The sequence below is a fragment of the Dendrobates tinctorius genome, unplaced genomic scaffold (assembly GCF_039654945.1).
Source record: "Dendrobates tinctorius isolate UK_male_01 unplaced genomic scaffold, ASM3965494v1 ptg000334l, whole genome shotgun sequence".
Classification (NCBI taxonomy): domain Eukaryota; kingdom Metazoa; phylum Chordata; class Amphibia; order Anura; family Dendrobatidae; genus Dendrobates; species Dendrobates tinctorius.
Window position 1 is genome coordinate 1,995,656 of NW_027362000.1, and position 23,333 is coordinate 2,018,988.

At 46.0% G+C, this 23,333-nt stretch overlaps 1 protein-coding gene across 1 annotated transcript in view; it reads left to right on the forward strand.

Annotated features, from left to right (window-relative positions):
• The first annotated feature begins 390 nt into the window (after positions 1 to 390).
• SMYD1 (SET and MYND domain containing 1) overlaps positions 391 to 23,333 on the forward strand; it is a 55,260-nt gene continuing 32,317 nt past the window's right edge. The window contains exons 1-4 of the mRNA XM_073562094.1: positions 391 to 632; positions 19,725 to 19,901; positions 20,824 to 21,037; positions 21,897 to 22,027. Coding sequence (XP_073418195.1) covers positions 496 to 632; positions 19,725 to 19,901; positions 20,824 to 21,037; positions 21,897 to 22,027 — 659 coding nt within the window. The 5' untranslated portion in view covers positions 391 to 495. The remainder of the gene's footprint in view (positions 633 to 19,724; positions 19,902 to 20,823; positions 21,038 to 21,896; positions 22,028 to 23,333) is intronic.

Sequence of the window (23,333 nt, forward strand, 5' to 3'; positions counted from 1 at the left end):
CCTTTTATTGAAGTTGGAAATAAAACAGCTGCCACAATATCTCTTGGTTTTTTTGTATTATTTAATTAAAAGTTCAGAGTCGATCCCACGTTGGAGATAGACGAGGCACGTTGTAACAGCTGTTGTCACTTGACATGGCCGAGCAGCTGGTCTCCCGAAATAGCTGGCGGAGAAGAAAAGGTTTCATGGAGCTTTTGTATAAATTAAATATTGTATTATATCATTATGGGTGCAATAGACTTGACAGGGGATGGATTATATGAAATATTGTCCATGCGCTTTGGAAGGTATTTCGGCCAGGCGAAGAGTACAGGTTGATGGGACAGAGCACTGAGAGAGTCCTCTGAGCCTTGGGACGGGGAGGGGAGGGGGTGATGTTCCTTTTATAGGACTGCTCTCTGGGAATGTGAAGGTGCTGAAATAGCAGACGTGACTGAGGATTGAGGCAGTCATTAGCACAAACAGGCTAACTTCACTTCTCTTCAGCTCTGGGTTATGACACTTGCAGAGATGGAGAACGTAGAAGTGTTCAACTCTGAAGGCAAAGGACGAGGTCTAAAAACCATCAGGGACCTATGGGCTGGAGATGTCATCTTTGCAGAGCCGGCTTATGCTGCTGTAGTGTTTGACAAGTAAGTCATTGTGGAAATTTCTGAGGTTTTCCAGCACTGGGTCCCATTGTCGTAATTCTTTGTACTCCCCAAAGTGATATTTTCTTACATTTCTAGTTTTTATCCATGGCAACTTTTTGCTTTTTTAGATGGATCCACTTATTTTATCCATTGGAGTTGAAGAGCTAACATTTTCTTTTAGATTGTAGAGCTAATTCTATGTGGAAATGCAACTGACTCATTTATGTCTTGGAACTCTGTACAGATATTAACTGGTCCTCATCAGGGATTTTAGTCCTACAGTTCTTACATGTATACCAATGTTTGAAATCATGACCGGCCAGAATGCTGCCAATTGATCGATCAATTGTCAGATTGTTCTTGATGATGTTAGGGAGGCAATTAAAGAAAAACCACAGTGGGCTTGCACAAAATTGTTAATGATAACCCATACATGTGTTTTTTCAGCTGACAATGCCTGAAAAGATCCAATTTAAAAAATTACATTTTTAGTAGAAAATTGTCTTGACGTTACAAAACATTGTCCATACAACAATCAGTCGTTTTGCTGAAATTTCTCTTATGTCTATGGGCAGTTTAATACATAGTAGGGCCAATCCATTAACTACTATGTTTTTGGCCCAAGGGAGAAAATTCATTGGTTGTTGGACTACAAGATCTGAGCAAGAACCCTAGACCTGTTAGTAAATCTGGGGATTAAAGAGTTTAAACAGGTTAGACATTTTGAGCTTAATTAGAAATGTAAATGAGTTAATATTACATTTCCTAGTAGGCTGTCCTTGTGGAGTCCATAGAAGATGGGAACAGTTTGCCATTCCCTATAGTTGGTCTTATGTTGTATGGACTAGCTCTGCAGATGTTTATCTGCTGTCCCTGGACATCTTTAAGCGTCATTATAGCAAGAGCTGTAGTGTAACTAGAGTCCGATGGGCCCTGGTGTAAAATTTGGACCTGGGCCCCCCCTTACCCATAGGTCAGATGTATAGGAGGACCTTGTAGCGTACTAAATCCTTTAAAGACATATAGTATGTGTTCACCCCACCCTATTCATTATGTAGCAATGTCCCACATTCTGTACTACCTGGTTCCCTTGCAGTTGCATATGTGCCCCATCCTGGGCCCCTTCCTAGTATATGACTACTTGCTGCTATATATGTCCCCCATCCTGGCATATATATCCCCCATCCTGGTATACATATCCCCCATCCTGTTATAGATGTCCCAATCCTGGTATAAAGTCACCTCATCCTGGGTCCTTTCTGGTATATACTGTATATTCCCCATCATGGAATATTTGTCCCTCATCGTGGTATATATGTCTCCTATCCTGGTATATACTATATGTCTCCCATCCTGGTATGTATGTCCCTCATCCTGGTATATACAGTGTATATCCTCCATCCTGGTGTATACAGTGGGGTAAAAAGTATTTAGTCAGCCACCAATTGTGCAAGTTCTCCCACTTAAAAAGATGAGAGAGGCCTGTAATTGACATCACAGGTAGACCACAACTATGAGAGTCAAAATGAGAAAAAAAATCCAGAAAACCACCTTGTCTGATTTGGTAAGATTTATTTTTCAAATTATGGTGGAAAATAAGTATTTGTTCATTAACAAAAGTTCATCTCAATATTTTGTTATGTATCCTTTGTTGGCAATGACAGAGGACACACTTTTCCTGTAAGTCTTCACAAGGTTGGCACACACTGTTGGTGGTATGTTGGCCCATTGCTCCATGCAGATCTCCTCCAGAGCAGTGATGTTTTGGGCCTGTCACTGGGCAACATGGATTTTTAAATCCCTCCAAAGGTTTTCTATGTGGTTGAGATCTGGAGACTGGCTAGGCCACTCCAGGACCTTCATATGCTTCTTATGAAGCCACTCCTTCATTGCCCTGGCGGTGTGCATGGGATCATTATCATGCTGAAAGACCCATCCACGATTCATCTTCAATACCCTTGCTGATAGAAGGAGGTTTGTACTCAAAATCGCACGATACATGACTGTTGTGAACAATTTTGTGATTGGAGGTCAGGTGTTACAGACTGGGGAGATTTAAGTGAACAACCTTCCCTCAGCTCTTGCCGGTGATTTGGTTTGCTTCCTGAGCATATTTTGAAGTTTGTTTGTCTCCTGCTCCATGCTGCATCTTTCAGATAAGTTATTTGTCTTCTTGAATCTTTTTTTGCATTGGATCCATTTTTGCTTGACTCTGATTTTTGCTTAGCTGGTGTTTGTTCAGCCTGGTTCCCTGATGGGACCTGTGCTGGACTCTGTTCCATATGCCACAGCGTAGGTTAGTCTTTTTAGTAACCAGTTCACACCAGAGTTCTGATTTAGTAGGGGAGAGGTTGTGTGGCCTCAGTATTTTTGCATATCAGACGTGTTGGACTTTTCTTAGGCTATGTGCACACGTTGCAGATTCTGCTGCGGATCTGCAGCATTTCTGGCCCTGCGGGTCCACAGCAGTTTCTGCTGCGTTGTACAGTACCATTGTTTCCAATGGTAAAACCAAAAACGCTGTGCACATGCTGCGGATTTTTCCGCGCGGATTTGCTGCAGGTTACAATCCACAGCATGTCAATTCTTTGTGCGGAATCCTCTGCGGTCTAACATCTCCTCCATTGTAGAGGTGTAAAACCACAGGGCTAAACCGCAGCCTAAACCGCAGGTCTTTCTGACCTGCAGTTTTTCCAAAATTCACGCGGAAAAATCCGCACCACCGAAAACTACGTGTGCACATAGCCTTAGGGTTTTTTGCGTGATTGCAGACAGTATCCTTTCCTGTCCTGTTCTATCTAGACAGTTTGGGCCCCATCATTTGCTTACTCTATTCTCTGCCTGTGGTTTGTGCTTCATCTTGTCTCTCCGGTAATATATGTTCGGGGGCTATCTTTTCCTTTGGGGTTCTACTCAGTTTAGCTTTCCCATTTCTCTTTTTAGGCTTAGTTAATTCTGTGGCTGTGCCGAGGCGTCTAGGGCATCGTCGGTATGTCCCACGGCTAATTCTAGTTGTGTTGTCAGTTTAGGGGTCTGCAATCCGCTAAGCTACCAACCTCTCTGGTTATCTGGCTGCCTAGTCTATTCCCCCGTTATCCTCCACGGTTACCTAATCATAACACATGGCCCCATTCATTCTTTCAAGTACACGGCTCAGTCATACTGTCCCTTTGCAGAGAAGCAGCCCCAAGCATTATGTTCCCACCCCCATGCTTCACAGTAGGTATGGTGTTCTTTGGATGCAACTCAGCATTCTGTCTCCTCCAAACATGACGTTTTATTTATGCCAAACAGTTCTACTTTGATTTCATCAGACTATATGACATTCTCCAATGCTCTTCTGGATAATCCAAATGCTCTCTAGCAAACTTCAGACAGGCCCGGACATGTACTGGCTTAAGCAGGGGGACATGTCTGGCACAGCAGGATCTGAGTCCCTGGCAGTGTAGTGTGTTACTGATGGTAGCCTTTGTTACAGTGGTCCCAGCTCTATGCAGGTCATTCACTAGGTTCCCCCCCTCTGTGTTGTTTTCGGGATTTTTGCTCACCGTTCTTGAGATCATTTTGACCCCACAGGGTGCGCTCTTGCATGGAGCCCTAGATCGAGGGAGATTATCAGTGGTCTTGTATGACTTCCATTTTTTTACTGTTGCTCCCACAGTTGATTTCATCACACCGAGTTGCTTGCCTATTGCAGATTCAATCTTCCCAGCCTGTTACACAGCTACAATTTTATTTCTAGTGTCCTTCGACAGCTCTTTGATCTTCACCATAGTGGAGTTTGGGGTGTGACTGTTTGAGGTTGTGGACAGGTGTCTTTTATACTGATAACAAGTTCAAACAGGTGCCATTACTACAGGTCATGAGTGGAGGACAGAGGAGCCTCTTAAAGAAGAAGTTACAGGTCTGTGAGAGCCAGAAATCTTGCTTGTTTTTAGATGACCAAATACTTACTTTCCACCATAATTTGCAAAATAAATCTTGCCAAATCACACAAGGTGATTTTCTGGATTTGTTTTCTCATTTTGACTCTCATAGTTTTGGTCTACCTATGATGTCAATTATAGGCCTCTCTCATCTTTTTAAGTGGGAGAACTTGCACAATTGGTGGCTGACTAAACACTTTTTTCCCCACTGTATGTCTCCCATCCTGGTATATTTGTCCCTCATCCTGGTATATATATATCCCCCATACTGGTATATGTGTCCCCCATCCTGGTACATATATCCCCATCCTGGTACATATATCCCCCATCCTGGTATACAAGTCCCTCATCCTGGTGTGAGAATCATGTGGGAATAGTGGATGAGGGCAGGTATATCTCGCCCAGATTCCTATCCTATGTGGCCTAGTCTGGTCAGTATCGCACCTGCTTGCTAATGAATAATGGGAGGTGGATATAAAAGGATGCAAGGTGGTTGTGTGAGTGTCTCAGCCTGGGAACACAGAGAGCCTGTCTGTGTGAGAGAGACACACGTGAGTGGAAGCAGTGCCCACTGCAACTGTGGTTTGGCTGGACGGGAGAAGCCCGCCAGTTGGTAGTTAGGTTGTCCATTGTTTAGTTAGTGCCGGACAGGCAAGGATTTGTTTTATGTTTTATTTCCTTTTGCATTGCTTTCACCGTTAATAAACCTGACCCAGGGTCAGTTACACCCAAATCCCAGCTCTGCGAATGAGTTTCATGCTGAATGCACGTGACCTTTGACCCCAGCAAAGGCGATCCCGGAGTGTTTTATCACATTGTGGTGGAGAACGCGGGCATCAAGTTGCAAGCATGAGCATGGAGGACGTGGTGAAAGCGCTGGTACAGTCCACCGCCGTCCAGCAAGAAGCTAATCGGGTGATGATGGCCCAGCTGAAGGAGTTGGTGGACATGACAGTTACCGATCGTTCGCTTCTCCAGCAGGTGGCGCAGCGCTTGGCAAGTTTACCTGAGCTAAACCTGGAAGCCGAGTCGAGAGTGATTCACGTGAGTCGGTACTGGCAGAAGATGACGACCGAAGATGACGTCGAGGCATACCTGACCACGTTTGAACGGACGGCGGTGCGAGAAAAATGGCACGATGGGCCGGCCTGATTGCCCCGTTTCTTTCCGGTGAGGCCCAAAAGGCTTATTATGACTTAGAGCCTGAAGCCGCGCAGGACTTTGACAAATTGAAAGCCGAGATCTTGGCCCGGCTGGGAGTGACGACCGCTGTCCGTGCACAGAGAGTGCATCAATGGACTTATCAGCCAGATAAACCACCGCGGTCACAGATGTTCGACCTGATCCACGTGACGAAGAAGTGGCTACAACCCGAGGTGCTGACAGCGCCAGAGATAATCCAGAGAGTCGTCATGGACAAGTACCTGAGAGCTCTACCTCCAGCCCTGAGGAAGTGGGTAAGCCATGGAAATCCTACGACGGCAGATCAACTGGTGGATCTGGTTGAACGTTACTCCGTGGCGGAAGGACTCCGAGATGACGCTACCCCACCTCGTTCTTCATCATCTCCACGTGGAACCGGTAAGACTGTTCCAGGGAGTAGGGGAGATGGAAAAATCCCTAAGACAGTGGGGGAGGAAAACGGGACTGCCCGCACTGCGAGGCCGAGAGTAACGAACTATGGTCTAAGCAAGGGGCCCGTTAGGTGTTTCCGCTGCCAAGAGATGGGACATATTGCTGTGAACTGTCCGGTCACTACTGAACCCATGCAGTGCGACGTCACAGACTCTAAAAACCGCATGTCTGTGGTTGCACGGGTAGTGAGTGTGAATGCCGGTCAAAAGGATGTGGAAAAACACTTGTGTGATTTAACTGTTGATGGCAAAAATGTGGTGGCATTGTTAGACTCGGGAAGTGTGGTGACTCTGGTGAAGGCCAGTCTGGTGTCAGCCCCGACGGGACCATCAGACAAATTTTCTGTAACGTGTGTGCATGGAGACACCTGTTCGTACCTCACCACGGTCATATGCATTACAATTTCCTATGGGTCTGTGCAACATAAAGTGGGACTCGTCCCGGCGTTATTGCATGATGTTATCCTGGGCCGGGATTTTCCCCACTTCTGGCAATTTTGGGAGAATCAGTTGATACCCCAGGGTAATAGTGTACATGATTCTTCTCCCAGGGCACGTGTGGGTCCCGAACCCCTGGAAGAGGTCTCCCCGGAAGACTCTGGGGAAGAGTCTGCGGGAAATGACCTGCCGTTCCCGTTTTCAGTCATGGCGGGTGATACGGAGGAGACCGGGGAAGAGGAGGAGGCCGACAGCCGTCCACCTCCCCGTTTGCCGGATTTAGAAGTTCAGAAAGATGACTTCCAAAGCGAGCAAATAAAGGATCCTACCCTTTCTCAGGCTAGGACAAATGTAAAAGTGATAAATGGGGTACCCGTAGAACCTGGCTCTAGGCTGGCATATCCTTACATGGTTCTGGAGAATGATTTACTCTATCAGATAGAGAAAAAAGGGGGAAGATACGGTGCAATTATTAGTCGTGCCAAAACCCTACCTGCGGCAGGTGTTGGACCTGGCCCACGGACATGTGATGGGAGGTCACCTGGGAGTCCAGAAAACCACCGAAAGGATATTACACTGTTTTGTTTGGCCAGGCATGCATCACGATATTCGTGTATATTGTGAGTCTTGTCCTGACTGCCAAGCCTCTGCACCTAAGCCCCGGTTCTGTAGCTCTTTGGTACCCCTACCTATTATTGAAGTCCCGTTTGAGAGGATTGGGATGGATTTAGTTGGGCCCCTTCCACGGTCTGCACGTGGACACCAACATATCCTGGTCATCTTGGATTATGCCACCCGTTACCCGGAGGCCATCCCTTTGTGTAACACGGCCACCAAGACGATTGCCAAGGAACTGGTGCATGTGTTTAGTCGGGTCGGTATACCAAAACAGATACTCACCGACCAGGGGACCCCCTTTATGTCCAGGATAATGAAGGAGCTCTGCCGATTGTTACAAATCGAACCGTTACGCACATCCGTGTATCACCCTCAAACAGATGGGTTGGTTGAACGGTTCAATAAAACTCTGAAGCAGATGCTGAGAAAGGTGATAGACAAGGATGGGAAAAACTGGGACTATTTACTTCCGTATTTGCTTTTTTCCATCAGGGAAGTACCCCAGTCTTCCACGGGATTCTCGCCTTTCGAGTTATTGTACGCCCGACGTCCTCGCGGACTGTTAGACGTTGCAAAAGAAACCTGGGAGGGTCAGGTCACTCCGTTTAAAACAGTGATAGATCACGTCACACAAATGCAGGACCGTATTGTGGCTGTTATGCCTATCGTCAAAGAACACATGGTACAGGCTCAAGGAGCCCAAAAAAGAATCTATGATAGGGGCGCCAAGATCCGTACGTTTGCACCCGGAGATAGGGTGTTGATCCTGGTCCCCACGGTGGACAGTAAGTTCCTGGCAAAGTGGCAGGGCCCCTTTGAGATCAAGGAAAGAGTTGGTGAAGTAAACTACAAAGTATACCAGGCAGGTAAACGGAAACCTGAACAGATTTATCATGTAAATCTGATAAAGGATCGGTCTGCCTTATCAGCGGAGCTGGCCCGTCCTGTCTGCCCGCATACCGTGCCGGAGGTACGGGTTGCAGAGACTCTCTCGGAGCGGCAAAAGACTGAGGTCAGGCAGTTTCTACTTCACAACCAAAAGTTTTTCTCAGAAAAACCCGGGCAGACTATGCTAATGAAACACGACATCGTAACCCAGGGTCAGTTACACCCAAATCCCAGCTCTGCGCCTGGGTTTCATGCTGAATGCACGTGACCTTTGACCCCAGCAAAGGCGATCCCGGAGTGTTTTATCACATTGGTATATATGTCCCCCATCCTGGTACATATATCCCCCATCCTGGTACATATATCCCCCATCCTGGTATATATGTCCCTCATCCTGGTATATATATCCCCCATCCTGGTACATATATCCCCCATCCTGGTATATATGTCCCTCATCCTGGTATATATGTCCCCCATCCTGGTACATATATCCCCCATCCTGGTACATATATTCCCCATCTTGGTACATATATCCCCCATCCTGGTACATATGTCCCACATACTGGTACATATATCACCCATCCTGGTACATATATCCCCCATCCTGGTACATATATCCCCCATCCTGGTACATATATCCCCCATCCTGGTATATATGTCCCACATACTGGTATATGTGTCCCCCATCCTGGTATATATATCCCCCATCCTGGTATATATGTCCCACATACTGGTACATATATCCCCCATCCTGGTACATATATCCCCCATCCTGGTATATATGTCCCACATACTGGTATATGTGTCCCCCATCCTGGTACATATATCCCCCATCCTGGTATATATGTCCCACATACTGGTACATATATCCCCCATCCTGGTACATATATCCCCCATCCTGGTACATATGTCCCTCATCCTGGTATATATGTCCCCCATCCTGGTACATATATCCCCCATCCTGGTACATATATTCCCCATCTTGGTACATATATCCCCCATCCTGGTACATATGTCCCACATACTGGTACATATATCACCCATCCTGGTACATATATCCCCCATCCTGGTACATATATCCCCCATCCTGGTACATATATCCCCCATCCTGGTATATATGTCCCCCATCCTGGTACATATATCCCCCATCCTGGTATATATGTCCCACATACTGGTATATGTGTCCCCCATCCTGGTATATATATCCCCCATCCTGGTATATATGTCCCACATACTGGTACATATATCCCCCATCCTGGTACATATATCCCCCATCCTGGTATATATGTCCCACATACTGGTATATGTGTCCCCCATCCTGGTACATATATCCCCCATCCTGGTATATATATCCCCCATCCTGGTATATATGTCCCACATACTGGTTTATATGTCCCCATCCTGGTATATATGTCCCTTGTTCTTTCTCTGCATTATAAAAAACAAACGTTCTTCTCGCCTTCCTCTGATCCCACGATGTACGACGTCAGTTTCTGTCTTCGGCGCAGAGGCCAGCAGGTGATATCAGTTTGCCTGTAATAGCGACACATGCCGTCACTGCTTGCTGGCGGCATGTATTGTAGCGCAGGAAGCCAGAGTGTCCGTGCGATGTAATATACTTCAACTGAATATGTGTTCTCTGACCCACATCTAGCTGAAATAGGCTCTGGGGTCAGCGGGTTCCCACCAGCACTGGCCAAGTCGCGGTTGCCCTCCTCCATCAGACACTCCTTCTGCATGTATACAGGTGATACGTTACGTGTAGTGACACAGATCGGCAGACCTTGCTCTGTGTTACTGAGTAGACTTTTATGGTATATATCCATTAATATCTACACAGGTCATATGTTAGTATAGTAGTTATCTTTCCTGTGACCTTGGCTGCTGTGCTATGGGTATGACATGGAAACTCTATACTTTGTACTCCACTTCGCTTTACTTTGTGTATATATCATTTTGTATGGCAGATGGCATCTCTTCAAATGTCCTTCTTAAAAAAACCTAATCATGCACAGCAAAGAGTAAGAAACACCTTTACGCGCTTCCATAATGCATAGGTGGTAAGGTATAATTGCAAGGATAATTGAATTCTTGAATTGGAGGTTTGCCAGTAGTAATGTATGAATATTTGTACAGTGGTGGAATTTATTAATTAAAGGGTTATTTGGATTAGTGGCAATTAACCTTAAATTGTTGGCACCTTTCCAAAATTGTGGGTAAACAACTTTGTTTCAAGTATGTGGTGCTTATTCAAACTCACCTGTGGCAAGTAACAGGCATTGGCAATATGAAAATAAAACCTGAAACCAGATACAAATTGGAGAAGTTGACTCAATATGTGCATTGTGTGCCCCACACTAAGAATGGAGAGCAGAAAGAGGAGAAGAGAACTGTCTGAGGACTTGAGAATCAAAATTCTTGAAAAATACAAACAATATCAAGGTTACAAGTCCATCTCCAGAGATCTTGATGTTTCTTTGTCCACAGTGAGCAATATAATCAAGAAGATTACAACCCATGACACTGTAGCTTATCTCCCTAGACGTGAACGGCAGAGAAAAATTTATGAAAGGTTGCAACCCAGGATAGTCTGGATGGTGGATAAGCAACCCCAATTAAGTTCCAAAGAAATTCACGCTGTCCTGCAGATTCAGGGTGCATCAGTGTCAGCACAAACTATTCATCGTCATTTGAAAAAATGAAACGCTATGGCAGGAAACCCAGGAGGACCTCACTGCTGACTCAGAGACATAAAAAAGCTAAACTGAAATTTGCCAAAATGGTTGTGGGAAAGTGTCTTGTGGACAGATGAAACCAAGAAAGAGCTCTTTGGTAAAACACATCATTCTACTGTTTACTGAAAACGTAATGAGGCCTACAAAGAACACAGTACCTACAGTCAAATATGGTGGAGGTTCAAATATGTTTTGGGTTTTTGGTCTCTCTGGCACTAAGTGCCTTGACTGTGCAAGGCATCATGAAATCTGAAGATAACCAAAGATTTTGGGTCACAATTTAGTGCCCAGTATCAGAAAAATGAGCTAGCGTCCTAGGCCATGGGTCTTTCAACAGGACAATGACCACAAAAATACTTCAAGAAGCACCATCACCTAGAAATGGATGGAAACAAAGCGCTGGAGAATTCTGAAGTAGTAGCAATGAGTCTGTATCTAAATCCCATTGAACACCTATGGAGAGATCCTAAAATTGCTGTTGGAAGAAGGCGCCTTTAAATATGAGAGACCTGGAGCAGATAAGGAAAGGAAGAGTGGTCCAAAAATACAGAAGAAAAGGTGTAAGAAGCTTCTTGGTGGTTATAGGAAGCTATTGACTGCAGTTATTTATTCCAAAGGTATGCAACCACAATTTTGTCCGGACCATTTTTTTGGGTTTTGTGTGAAATTACATCTAATTTGCCATTTTTTATTTTTTTTTGGTGTTGTTTCAATACACACAAAGGAAATAAACGCGTGTATAACAAAACACGTGTAATTGCTATAATTTTCTGGGAGAAATACTTCATTTTCTAGAACAACTTGAAGGGTGCCAATACTTTCGGTTGTGACTGTAGATCGAAGATGTCTTTAGACGCATCGAGGGCAGGAGTTTTCATGAAATCTCATCTACTTTGCATGGAGAGACACTGCTGAACTTTGTGGTTTTGATGCTTTTCTCTATAAGCTTCTATGTGGAGCCTGAAAAAATGCAGTTTATTAAGTGCAGATGCGGTATTTGCAGGTACGCAGGATGCAGTGACGAGTCACGAGACAAGTTGGTGCTTTCTAAAATAACGTTTAGAAGATTAGAGGGAACTTTCCTCAGTCTCGGCCTGATCGCCAACAGGGGTAACACGGGTTGCCCTCGCAGGGGCTATAGACAAGCAAACACAAATAGGTAGAACACGACTACTTCCGGCAATAGCCGGTCACTATAGGGCCGCAGTATGGCCGACTACGGGTCCTTAATTGTAAAGTCAACTTAGCTGTCCAGACGTCCCTTGCCGCTCGGGTTGGTGGTCTTTTGGTGTAGTAGTTGCTGAGCCCAGTTGCTGAGGCGTTGACGGAGTCTTTGTGCCCTCCGGTGCGCTGGTGACACTGGAGCCCCACAGGCCCCGGAGGAGTCCTTGGACAGGTGGGCCGCAGGCCCCGGCCTGGGGCAAGCGGTAGCGATGGGTGGTGGCGAATGACAGGCCACCTGCGCAGCTAGCGGCTGCGATGGGGAGTCCGCGGTCAGCAGAGGCCCGGCCCCTGCTGCGGACCGGAGCAGGACAGTGGTGGTCACCGACGGCCACGGGTAAGAGTGGGGTGGCGGCGGGTGGCATGGAACAGGCCACAGCCGCAGGATGAATGCCGTCTTGGCTCTGTCTTCCTCCGACATCGGTACCTGCCAGTACTCGCTGGCCTTGTCAAGGGTCGAAAAGTACGATGCCTTCCCCAGGCGGACAGAGACTCTTCTATGCGGGGCAGTGGATACGAATCCTTGATGGTGCAGGCATTCAACTGATCCATGCAAAAACGGAGAGTGCCATCTTTCTTCCGAACCAGGACAATAGGGGCCGCCCAAGGGCTTTGGCTTTCTCGTATGACCTCCTTCCGGAGCATTTGGGCTAACAGAGTTTTCACTTCCTGATATAGCTGCGGTGGTATTTGCTGATACTGCTCCCGGATGGGGGCCGCTCCTTCCGTGGGGATCCCATGCGTGATGGCCGTGGTACATCCGAAGTCGTCCTCGTGGCTGGCGAAGACACTGTAATATTGCCCAAGGAGTGTCTCTACTTGGAGAAGCTGGGCTGGCACTAGGCCGGAAAGTTCAGCCCGCATTCTCTCCAGAATGACTCGACCTTTTTCTTGGGCCGCGGACGCGGCAGCCTGTTGGGTTCGTACCATTACTGCCCAAGGATCTTCGGGTTGCACCCGCAACTGGACTGCGGGGTCCGGCAGCAGCTCCTCCAATGGCCTTACTAGTTTGGCCATTTCGGCCCGGGGCTTCAGGGTGATATCCTGATCTTCTAGGTTTACACAATGTACCAAGACGGTCCCCTCCCACACTGTGGCCAGGGAGCGGGCCACCAGGATGCCAGGGTGCAGGCGCTCTGAGTAACATGGTTCCACCTGCACTTCCACGCCCTCCAGTGGTATTGGGGTGCGGATCGGCAGAGCCACCACCGTCTGCCCCGGAGGAAACACGAGCGGGGGGGCCGCCGGCGCGATGACCTTGCCCAGCGCCTCACCCTCCTGACACTCCTGGAGCACTCGTGCCTCCCGCACCAACCGATGGAAGAACTGCCCCTGGGCCGTGCGAGAACCCCACTGACTTAGGGTCTCCTGCGTGGAATCGTTGAGGAGTAGATTGCTGAACTCCCGCAGTACATTCATGCCCAAGATGATCGGATGACGGTCGTTAGTCTCTCCTTGAGTCAGGACCACTCCCCGGCGACCGAGGGATTTACCACACAATGTCATCTGAAGCCACACCACCCCGGCGACAGGTACAGGCAGTTGGTTTGCGGCCACTAGTCGTATCATGGGTCCCCACTGGGGCCTTGCTTCCGGGAAATGCTGCCGGAAGTACGTTGCCGGCATGGTCGTCACCTGCGACCCTGTATCCACTAGGCACCGCACAGCATGACCCTCAACTTCGGCCCATACTATTGGACACTTAGCGACCAGTTCTTCGGGACTTCCACCACCCCTCGTTGTGGCTTCTGGCTCCGAGCGGCGTCCCCCATGCCCGGAGCCCTCTAGTTTAAAGCCCGCCGGGGTGGGTATCTCCCACGCCGTGGACACTCCCGTGCGAAGTGGCCCAGTTCTCAACACTCATAGCACCGGGGCAGTGAGGCCCCCAGGGCCCAGAATTGTAGCCAGGTTGGCTGGGCACGGGCTCCGTTCTTTTCTTCACATCGGCCAGCTCGCCCCGGATACACTTCAGTTCTTGTCTCATTTCCTCAATCCATTGAGTTTCTTCAACAATGCTTACGGAGGACTCCAGGCCTTTCCCACAGGAGCCGTCATCCCCTGCTCTTGCTCTCGCACCCGGGCCTGACTCCCCACTTTGGAAAAGACTAAACGTGAGTTCACTCGGACCTGTTCCTGCAATGGCTGCTTAATTAGCGGGTCCCAGAGTCCAGTCACTAGCAGGTCATGCAGGGTAATGTCAATGGGCCCTATCCCTATTCCGTCCTTCCTTTCTATGGCGGTGTGTAGCTCCTGGAGGGCGTTCATATATTGGGTGATGGTCTCCCCCTCCCCCTGCATCCAACTGAACAACCGGGTTCTCAACTCTCCCACTTCTGTTGGATTCCCGTGGGTCTCTTCCAGGATCTGTAGGACCCTGGTGAAGGTGTTACGATGCCCCGGGGGTCTCAACATTACCGACTTCCGGGCCTCCCCATCTAGCACCATAAGGGCCACTTCAGCCTCTAAATCGGGGTTCATGGGGTTCATGTGGAAAAGGCCCCGCATACGTTCTGTCCAGCTTCACAACAGTGTATCGGAGCCAGGAAACCGGGGCAGGTTACTCAGCATAGCCCCCAGGGAGATGCTGGTGCAGGGACCCCCATCATCCACCCTGCTCGCAGCCCCACTCTGATCAGGCGCACCGCCGTCTGTGCTCAGAGACTAGAGGGAACTTTCCTCAGTCTCGGCCTGATCGCCAACAGGGGTAACACGGGTTGACCTCGCAGGGGCTATAGACAAGCAAACACAAATAGGTAGAACACAACTACTTCTGTCAATAGCCGGTCACTATAGGGCCGCGGTATGGCCGACTACAGGTCCTTAATTGTAAAGTCAACTTAGCTGTCCAGACGTCCCTCGCCGCTCGGGTTGGCGGAGTCCTTGGACAGGTGGGCCACAGGCCCTGGCCTGGGGCAAGTGGTAGCGATGGGTGGTGGCGAATGACAGGCCACCTGCGCAGCTAGCGGCTGCGACGGAGAGTCCGCGGTCAGCAGAGGCCCAGCCCCTGCTGCGGACCGGAGCGGGATAGTGGTGGTTGCCGACAGCACGGTACTTGCCGTGGCCACGGGCGAGAGTGGGGCGGTGGCGGGTGGCAAGGAACAGGCTACAGCCGCAGGCTGAGGGGAGGCGGCAGCGGCCGCGGGTGACTGTGGTTAGGCTACAGCCGCGGGCTGAGAAGAGGCGGCAGCGGCCGCGGGTTGAACTGAGGCCGCAGTGGCCGCGGGCTGGAGTGGGGCAGCAAGTCTTGGCCGGTTGCCTTGGCACCGTCCCTCTGGAGTCCTCGGTGAGCGTCCTCTCTGGCACTGGTGGGTGGCTCTAGCTTCCAGTCGCTCCCACCCTCTCCTGCAGTCTCTGTCCTGGTCTGCTGACTCATCGTCCGGGGAATTCCCTGCCTCCTTTATACTGGTCCCTCCCCCAGCCCATATGCTATACCGCTAGCGTAGATGATTCATCTGCGCTAGCAGTGACAGAGCCTCAGACGCAGTAGCCCACGTCCGAGGCTCCGTCACTGAATGACGGCACATCGCTACTGCATGCCGATTATGGCATGCGTTGGCGATGCGCCCGATAATAGGGGTTAATGGCAGCGTTAGCGAACTGCATTACACCGTGTTATGCTGCGGTGTAACGCAGTCCATCTAACGGACTGCCATAAGCAGTATGAACCCAGCCTAAGGGGTGTGGTTAGGTGTGGGATCAAAAGTTTAGCAGGCTGCACTGCACACACCATGACTTGTCATCCTTTCAAAGTTGGGAGGTATTACTGTACTGATCCTGAGTTACATCCTGTATTTTACTCCAGAGCTGCACTCACTATTCTGCTTGTGCAGTCACTGTGTACATACATTACATTACTGATCCTGTACTGACCCTGAGTTACACCCTGTATTATACTCCAGAGCTGCACTCACTATTCTGCTGGTGCAGTCACTGTGTACATACATTACATTACTGATCCTGAGTTACATCCTGTATTTTACTCCAGAGCTGCACTCACTATTCTGCTTGTGCAGTCACTGTGTACATACATTACATTACTGATCCTGTACTGTCCCGGAGTTACACCCTGTATTATACTCCAGAGCTGCACTCACTATTCTGCTGGTGCAGTCACTGTGTACATACATTACATTACTGATCCTGAGTTACATCCTGTATTATACTCCAGAGCTGCACTCACTATTCTGCTGGTGCAGTCACTGTGTACATACATTACATTACTGCTCCTGAGTTACATCCTGTATTATACCCCAGAGCTGCACTCACTATTCTTCTGGTGCAGTCACTTTGTAGAGAGTTAGTAGGGTGTGTCAGTGCTGGGTTTTTGAGTCAGAGAGATGGGGTGGGACTAGCCACCCTAGGGCGTGATACAACACACATACTTGTCTCATTCAGGGTCCCTGTGTGGAGGTGTGCAGGCCTCCAGTGTTGTTTGTCTTTGCTGTGTACTAAAGAGCTAGACACTAACCCGAGTGGGGTGAATTCACTTTACTGTATGGACAATTTACTTTTGTTTTCATTTTTTGCCAGAAAAGACTGATCTTGTTTTGTTTTGTTATCCTGAACAGTTTATGCAGTTTTAATAAACCAGCCTGGACTTTTACTGAAACCGCTTACCTCAAAATGCAACCGAGTGAATAGAGTCCCCTATAATACAGTACATTACCATGGTTCCCAACTGTCCCAGATTCGCCGTCTGCAATTTCTCCTGCAGTGAAGGCTTCATTCACATCTTCGCTGCGTGTGGTCGGTGCTCTTTCGCGTTTCCTCATGGTCTCTCTACTCTCTAGATACAGTAATTTTAATAACTCATTCTTCCATCTTTTTTAATTCTGGGAATCAAGCTCTCAACCTGCAACATTAGAAGCAGCAGCCTACTTTGTAAGCCTTAATCTGCACTGTAAATAATTGGAGAATTTCCTATACTTGAAAGCGCATGCACTGTACTTCATTACAGGCTCTATGTACTGGTATGTGGAGACACTGTACATCTCTATATACCACTGCTTTCTGTGAACCTGTGTTCTAGATGTCAGATTTTTTTTTATCTCTATGAAATTACGACAATGTAATGACTTATATTTGATGTATTTTTGGTGCAGATATGAAGCTGCGTTTTTAATGCTTTTTTTTAATAGTACAGAAAAGGTTTGATTCTGCCCTTAAAAATGCAACTACGATTTTATTACATTCATATTTTCAGGCTCCCCATTGAAGCTTATAGAGGAAAAGAGCACCATAACTGCACAGTTCAGCAGCAATTTCTGACTGCCGTTCGCATTGTTCTCCCGATGATGACTCATTCAGCTGAATGAGTGCTCCTCCTGTGTATGGGAGTCAGCTGAGATGACTGTCAGTTGTATGATCGGTCGAAGCATGATTCGGCTGATGGTCATCTGACTGTCCCACTGCGTTATAGAAGCTTGTCTAAGCTGTTAAGGACATATTGACAAGCCTCTAATTGCTGTGTTCTATAACAACCTGCAGAATTGTGATTGATGCTCCGGAGTATAATACAAGATAAGACACAAACTGCATTTACAAATTTCCTTTTTTTTACATTGAATTTTTCTATGCATCTAAATTAGTATCATGATGACTCAGTAGTGATGAGCGCGCGTGCTCGGATAAGGTGTTATCGGAACATGCTCGGGTGCTAACCAAGTGATTTCGGCGTGCTTGAAAAATATGTTTGAGTCCCAGCAACTGCATGTCATTCTACAGTCCCAACACATGCAGGGATTGTTTGTTTGTTAGGCAATTAATTGATTAATAATGGAGCTGGTTAGAGGGGAATCTGTCCTTTCATAAAGCTGTCATAGGCTCATTCACTATGAAGCCAGACTGTCTATGTTTGACTTCAGAAAAATCCAGAGGAGAAGTCATCCAAGCCGTAGCTATGGTCTGTTCATCATCCAAACATGAGAAGAGATAAATTCTCTGGACATGTTCCTTCTCTGTGAGCCAGACTGAATGTTACGACTTACACTTCTAGTTCTAGACTTTTTTGCATATTGGGTTCTCCTTTAGAAATTCTAATATAAATTAATTATCCTGAACCAAGAGCAGCTAAGAAATATGTGTGTCCCATTGAATTCAATAAATGCCATGTAATGCTTTTTTTCTCCTGTGGGGGCAGTGTAGGGAAGTCAAACACTTACTGATTAGTTGACCCAAAGACTACAAACGATCTATGTGATCAGCTTAGTTTCCAGAGAGAAATTTAACAAAAAGGATTGTCCAATTAGACCACCCCTTTAAAAAATAGGTAAAAAAAGATTGTCTATTACTACACCAAAGAGTGAATAACCACAAGGGGAACATAAATATGTCATAAAAATATAAATTTTATTGATATGTGAAGTTAAAATAATTTATTGAAATTGTGGGGAGCAAAAACACATAAGAATTGGAAAGTTCACTACCAATGTATCAAAACCACATAAGTGGAAGAGGCTAATGAAAAATATTGATGTGTTCTGAGCGGAATATTAATATATTAAGTGAGATTTATCAAATAAGCAAATAAATTAATGTAGGTAAGTAAATAACTATAAGATAGATGAACTGCACATATCATACCATAAAGAGAGAACAGCACAAAAATCAAGACCCCAGGACTGCGACGTACGTTTCGCCCCTTGACTTTCTCAAGGATTACTATATATATACATATAATGGCAATATACACTTTACTGTCAGCAGACTTCACAACAAAATAAGGCTTTAGGGCTCTAAAACAAAAATTTTCATCAGGGCTTCCACCTATATATTGTCTGCGTATATGGATTAATGGCAATTTCAATCCCCCCATGACCCACTGGCAAATACGTTCTCTACACCCCTCCTATTGCATTGGATATATATGAGCAAGTTGGTTGACAACTTATTCTTTTACCATTTATGGAAATTCCTGGAAGTCTTGTAGTCACCCGTTCACTAGTTGTTTTGCTTTATCATCTACTGATAACACTTATCTATCGCTTCAGTTAAATGGGTTGTCAAGTCTAAAGGCCCAATCACACTAAGCGATATCGCTAGCAATATCGCTATAACGTCACTCGTTATTAGGCTGTTTCTTGGAGGCTGGTTCCCAATAGCCCTCTTAAGAAAAATTGGCCACCCATTAAATAACGTAAATAGGGCGTTGTGTTTAGGAACTCTAGCTCACAGATCCATCTCCCAGGTCAAAATGCACACATGAAACATAGCTTAAACTTCAAGTCATGACCAGCGTTATCTACTTTGATTGAGAGGAACTTGTTAATAATAGTATGTTGAAAGGAGTAAAACTGTGGGGATCATTAGGCTGTCATCCAGGCTGGGACTTATAATTTATAAAGCGGTGCAAAAATGCATCGATAAAATTTTCATGTAAAACTTACCCTATTGAGTTTCATGCTTCCGCCAAGACTAAGTCTTTCTACTCCATCGGTTGTAAATTTTGCCAAATGGGAAGTATGAAAATGAGTGGGATCATGCACATTGACATTGACTGATAAATCATATTCACAAACATAATAGAGGACATTTCAAGGAAGAATGAGAGTTGTAGGCAAGTAGCCGGTGAAGGAAGTGGTGATGACATTATGGGTATATATAGTATATGTCATGTTATATTTGTCTTTCCAGCCTTACACACTGCGTGTGCCATTCATGCTTCAAAAGGCAAGAAAAGCTACAACGCTGTGGACAGTGTAAATTCGCTCATTACTGTGACCGCACCTGCCAGAAGGACTCCTGGGTAAACCACAAGCATGAGTGCGCTGCCATCAAGAAACTCGGAAAAACTCCAAGTGACAATATCAGGTAAAAAAATGTGTTGACGTGTCATGATGTTTCTTTGGAGGTCAGGGAGAGAAATCTGTCAGCTGTCAATTTTGAAAGATGCGGAATACCCAATAAATAGCTGTCAATCATACAACCTTCAGCTATCTTCCCCGACTCCCCCATACATAGGAACGCTCAATCTATCTTTCATATTTCTTGTAGTGGCTTATGTCCTTGAGAACAAATGCAGTTGCAGTGCAGAACTGGGCTCTTCTCTCCCCAGATAATCTCTTGGGGGAGAGTTGAAAGGTCCCCCATACACAGTTGGCAGAGTCCGCCATTTTGTTTTGTCATTACCATTTCTTATGCTTATTGGAGACAGATTACCTTCAACTAATAACAAAGACGATTGGGGCCTGGTGGAATTCAATGTCTGGTGCTAATGTCCTACCTAGATATTTCAGTACTGATAGGCCTTTGGCAATATGGCATTATTTTTTAAAGTTGTCCACTACTTTTACCTTGATGGTCTATCCTTAGGGTAGGTCATCAATGTCTGATCGGTGGGATTCCTGACCAGTTATGGAGCTGCATAGCACAGTTCCATCTATTGTATAGTGGCCCGGTACTGCACATTCACATTCACACAGTATTCAACACTGAGAACTTCTGATCGTTGGGTGTGCCAGGTGTCGCACCTCCACGATCAGTCCTTGATGACTTATCCTAAGGATAGGCTATCAGTGTTAAAGTAGTGGACTACCTCTTTAAAGTGGACGTGTCATGGATCTTAACATCTCTGATTTAACTGTTCTTTTGTTATTTTTACTACAAATGTATGAATAAATTGACAATTGGGCATTACCATTACCCTTTAATGATTACAACTTTGAAAAATTGGAAACATATCGGTATGGCACATTATAAATCTATTAATGAATATTATCTGCGGTGTCACCAGGCTTGCGGCTAGAATCATGTGGAGGATAGAGAGGGAAGGAAGCGGCCTGACGGAAGGATGCTTAGTCTCCGTCGATGAGCTACAGAACCACATAGACGACTTTGATTCAGAGGAGAAGAATGGACTGATGGAAGATGTTCAGACTTTTCTGGATTATTGGCCCAATCAGGATAAACAGTACAGCATGCAGTATGTCTCGCACATCTTTGGAGTGGTAAGTCTAAATTGTGATGACTAAAAAAGTCTTGTTTATCCCAACGCTGTAGATACCCATAGTAGAAGGTTCCTGTGCAACCAACGGAAGACCTCTTGAGGTGGCCATACAAATGTCATCAAGATCCAAAGACCACCAGATGGGTTAGTTTGACAGATATCGGGGGAAAAAGGATTGGGGATTTTGCCTATCAGCATGCCTAAACCTTTTGTTCTCAGAGGGCAGTAAATTATTCCTTCTCCTTGAAAACACATACACGCTTGGTGCCGCTAAGCATGGCTATGTTTGTGAGGAGGAGGAATAATGCATGTTCATAGGGAGATTAGGAAAAACAGCTGTCCTTCGTCCGACAGCTTCTTAAGGTGCATGACTCTCATTCTTTAGAAACTAATTTGCTGAAACAGAGGTGCCGCCCTATAATGACCACCACATATCAGGACTGGAGAAAATTCTCAAAACGGGCATCTTTGTGTTTGGACTTGACTTAAGTGGTATGTACATGACCATGAAATGAATCTCGGTACTACAGATTTTTGCTCGGCAGTCATGATGAAGCTTGTGCTGGAGTAAGATGCTCTATAATGATGAGATGCACCAGATCCTGACCTTACGACCATGGGCATTGTAATGCTGTGATCCAACATCTAGATGAGTAAATGTCATTGGATGCCAGCAAGTGTTGGCATTGGGTCTTTGGCAGCTGCAGTCATTTTTGTAGGCCGGTACTGTTGGTGGGTCATTCAGCTTTGGCATTTGGCATTGGTCATGAAGCAGTATCAGGTCACATGCTTACTTACTGATGGTCTCCTTTTTTTTTGTGTCTTTTCTCCACCCCCCTCTAATGTTTTTACATGGAAAGATAAGCTGTAACGGATTTACTTTAAGTGACCAGAGAGGCCTTCAAGCCGTTGGAGTTGGAATTTTCCCAAATCTTTGTCTCGTTAACCATAACTGCTGGCCGAACTGTACGGTGATATTCAACAACGGCAAGTAAGTAGAATATTTACTGATGAATTACGTATTTTGTTTTGTATTTTAACAGGAAAAAAAATCACAAAAATGTAGACTCATTTTGCGGAGAAACAGGAGATGCTACGTATCTAAATTAAACAATGCAACAAATCCGATGTCTTATTTCAAGATAAGAGCTGGGAAGTAATGAGTTCTTATTGACAAAAATGACATATATGGTGGTTGTCATCTCCTATAGCCACAAAATTTATTTTTATAGGTGTATGGTGTCCCAATGATACGCTAGAGAAGACTATTGCTATATTACAGCATGTACTGGAGCCATTCAGCGTTGTAGAGTGGACCCGTAGACTATTTTAGGCAGCATATGATGTATCTGGGCAGCATACATCATCAACATAGTCATTTCTCATGGACATACATCTTGATTGTAATCCTAGCAATCAAAGTATTGAAGGGTCCATTGTTGGATCAGCCTTACAACTGGTGCAATTAGTGTCAAATTTTAAAGAATGCAATAACCAAGAAAAATCTTGAATCGCTCCCAATTAGACAAGTCCAAAGCAGTATGAGCTGACACCCCTATTATGTCTTTCACAATGACCCTCTAAAAGGAGCAGAAAGAGCCGCGACACAATGAACTGTAGATATTTGTAAGCCCCCTATACACAGTAGGGTGCAATCAGGAGACCGTATAAATCGGAACAAGATCGGAAAACAGTGCTTGGACTGGCCGGAGGCTCTCCGATCCGAGAGTGACAGCTTCATGTATTTTTATGCTTGGGTCCAGAGTGCCCTTAGACTAATGTAGGTCATACCGACCTATATTGATGTTTTCGGCCAACAGTCTAATGTGTATGGGGGCCCGGACCGATGATTGTCGGGGGAGTTACGGATTCGGTATATCCAGTTTTGGACGGCCAATCCATTTGCTCTGCCTGAGATAAGCCAGAGCTAGAAATGTCTGAGCGAGCACGTCTAAGCATGGGTCGAGAGAGCTGCCGGCAAAACGATCAGCCAAGCGATTGATTGTCTGACAGTTAAATGTGTATGGCGGGTTTTGCGTCTTTTCAAAATGGACAGTTTTTCATCCACATCAGTCTGTCACCTATTTTTCATGTGAGCAAATAAAAAAAAAAAAAAAAAAAGATTAACAATTCGGGATGAAAATTGGACAAAAGTTGGACATAACCGTGTACATGTTTAGTAACTAAACCACTGAGTATTGGGGAATAGGAGGTAATAAATAAAGAAATAGTCACATATCATGGGAATTAGGCACATGGCCGGTTCTAGTTTTGTTTTAGAAAACTTTAATGGGTTA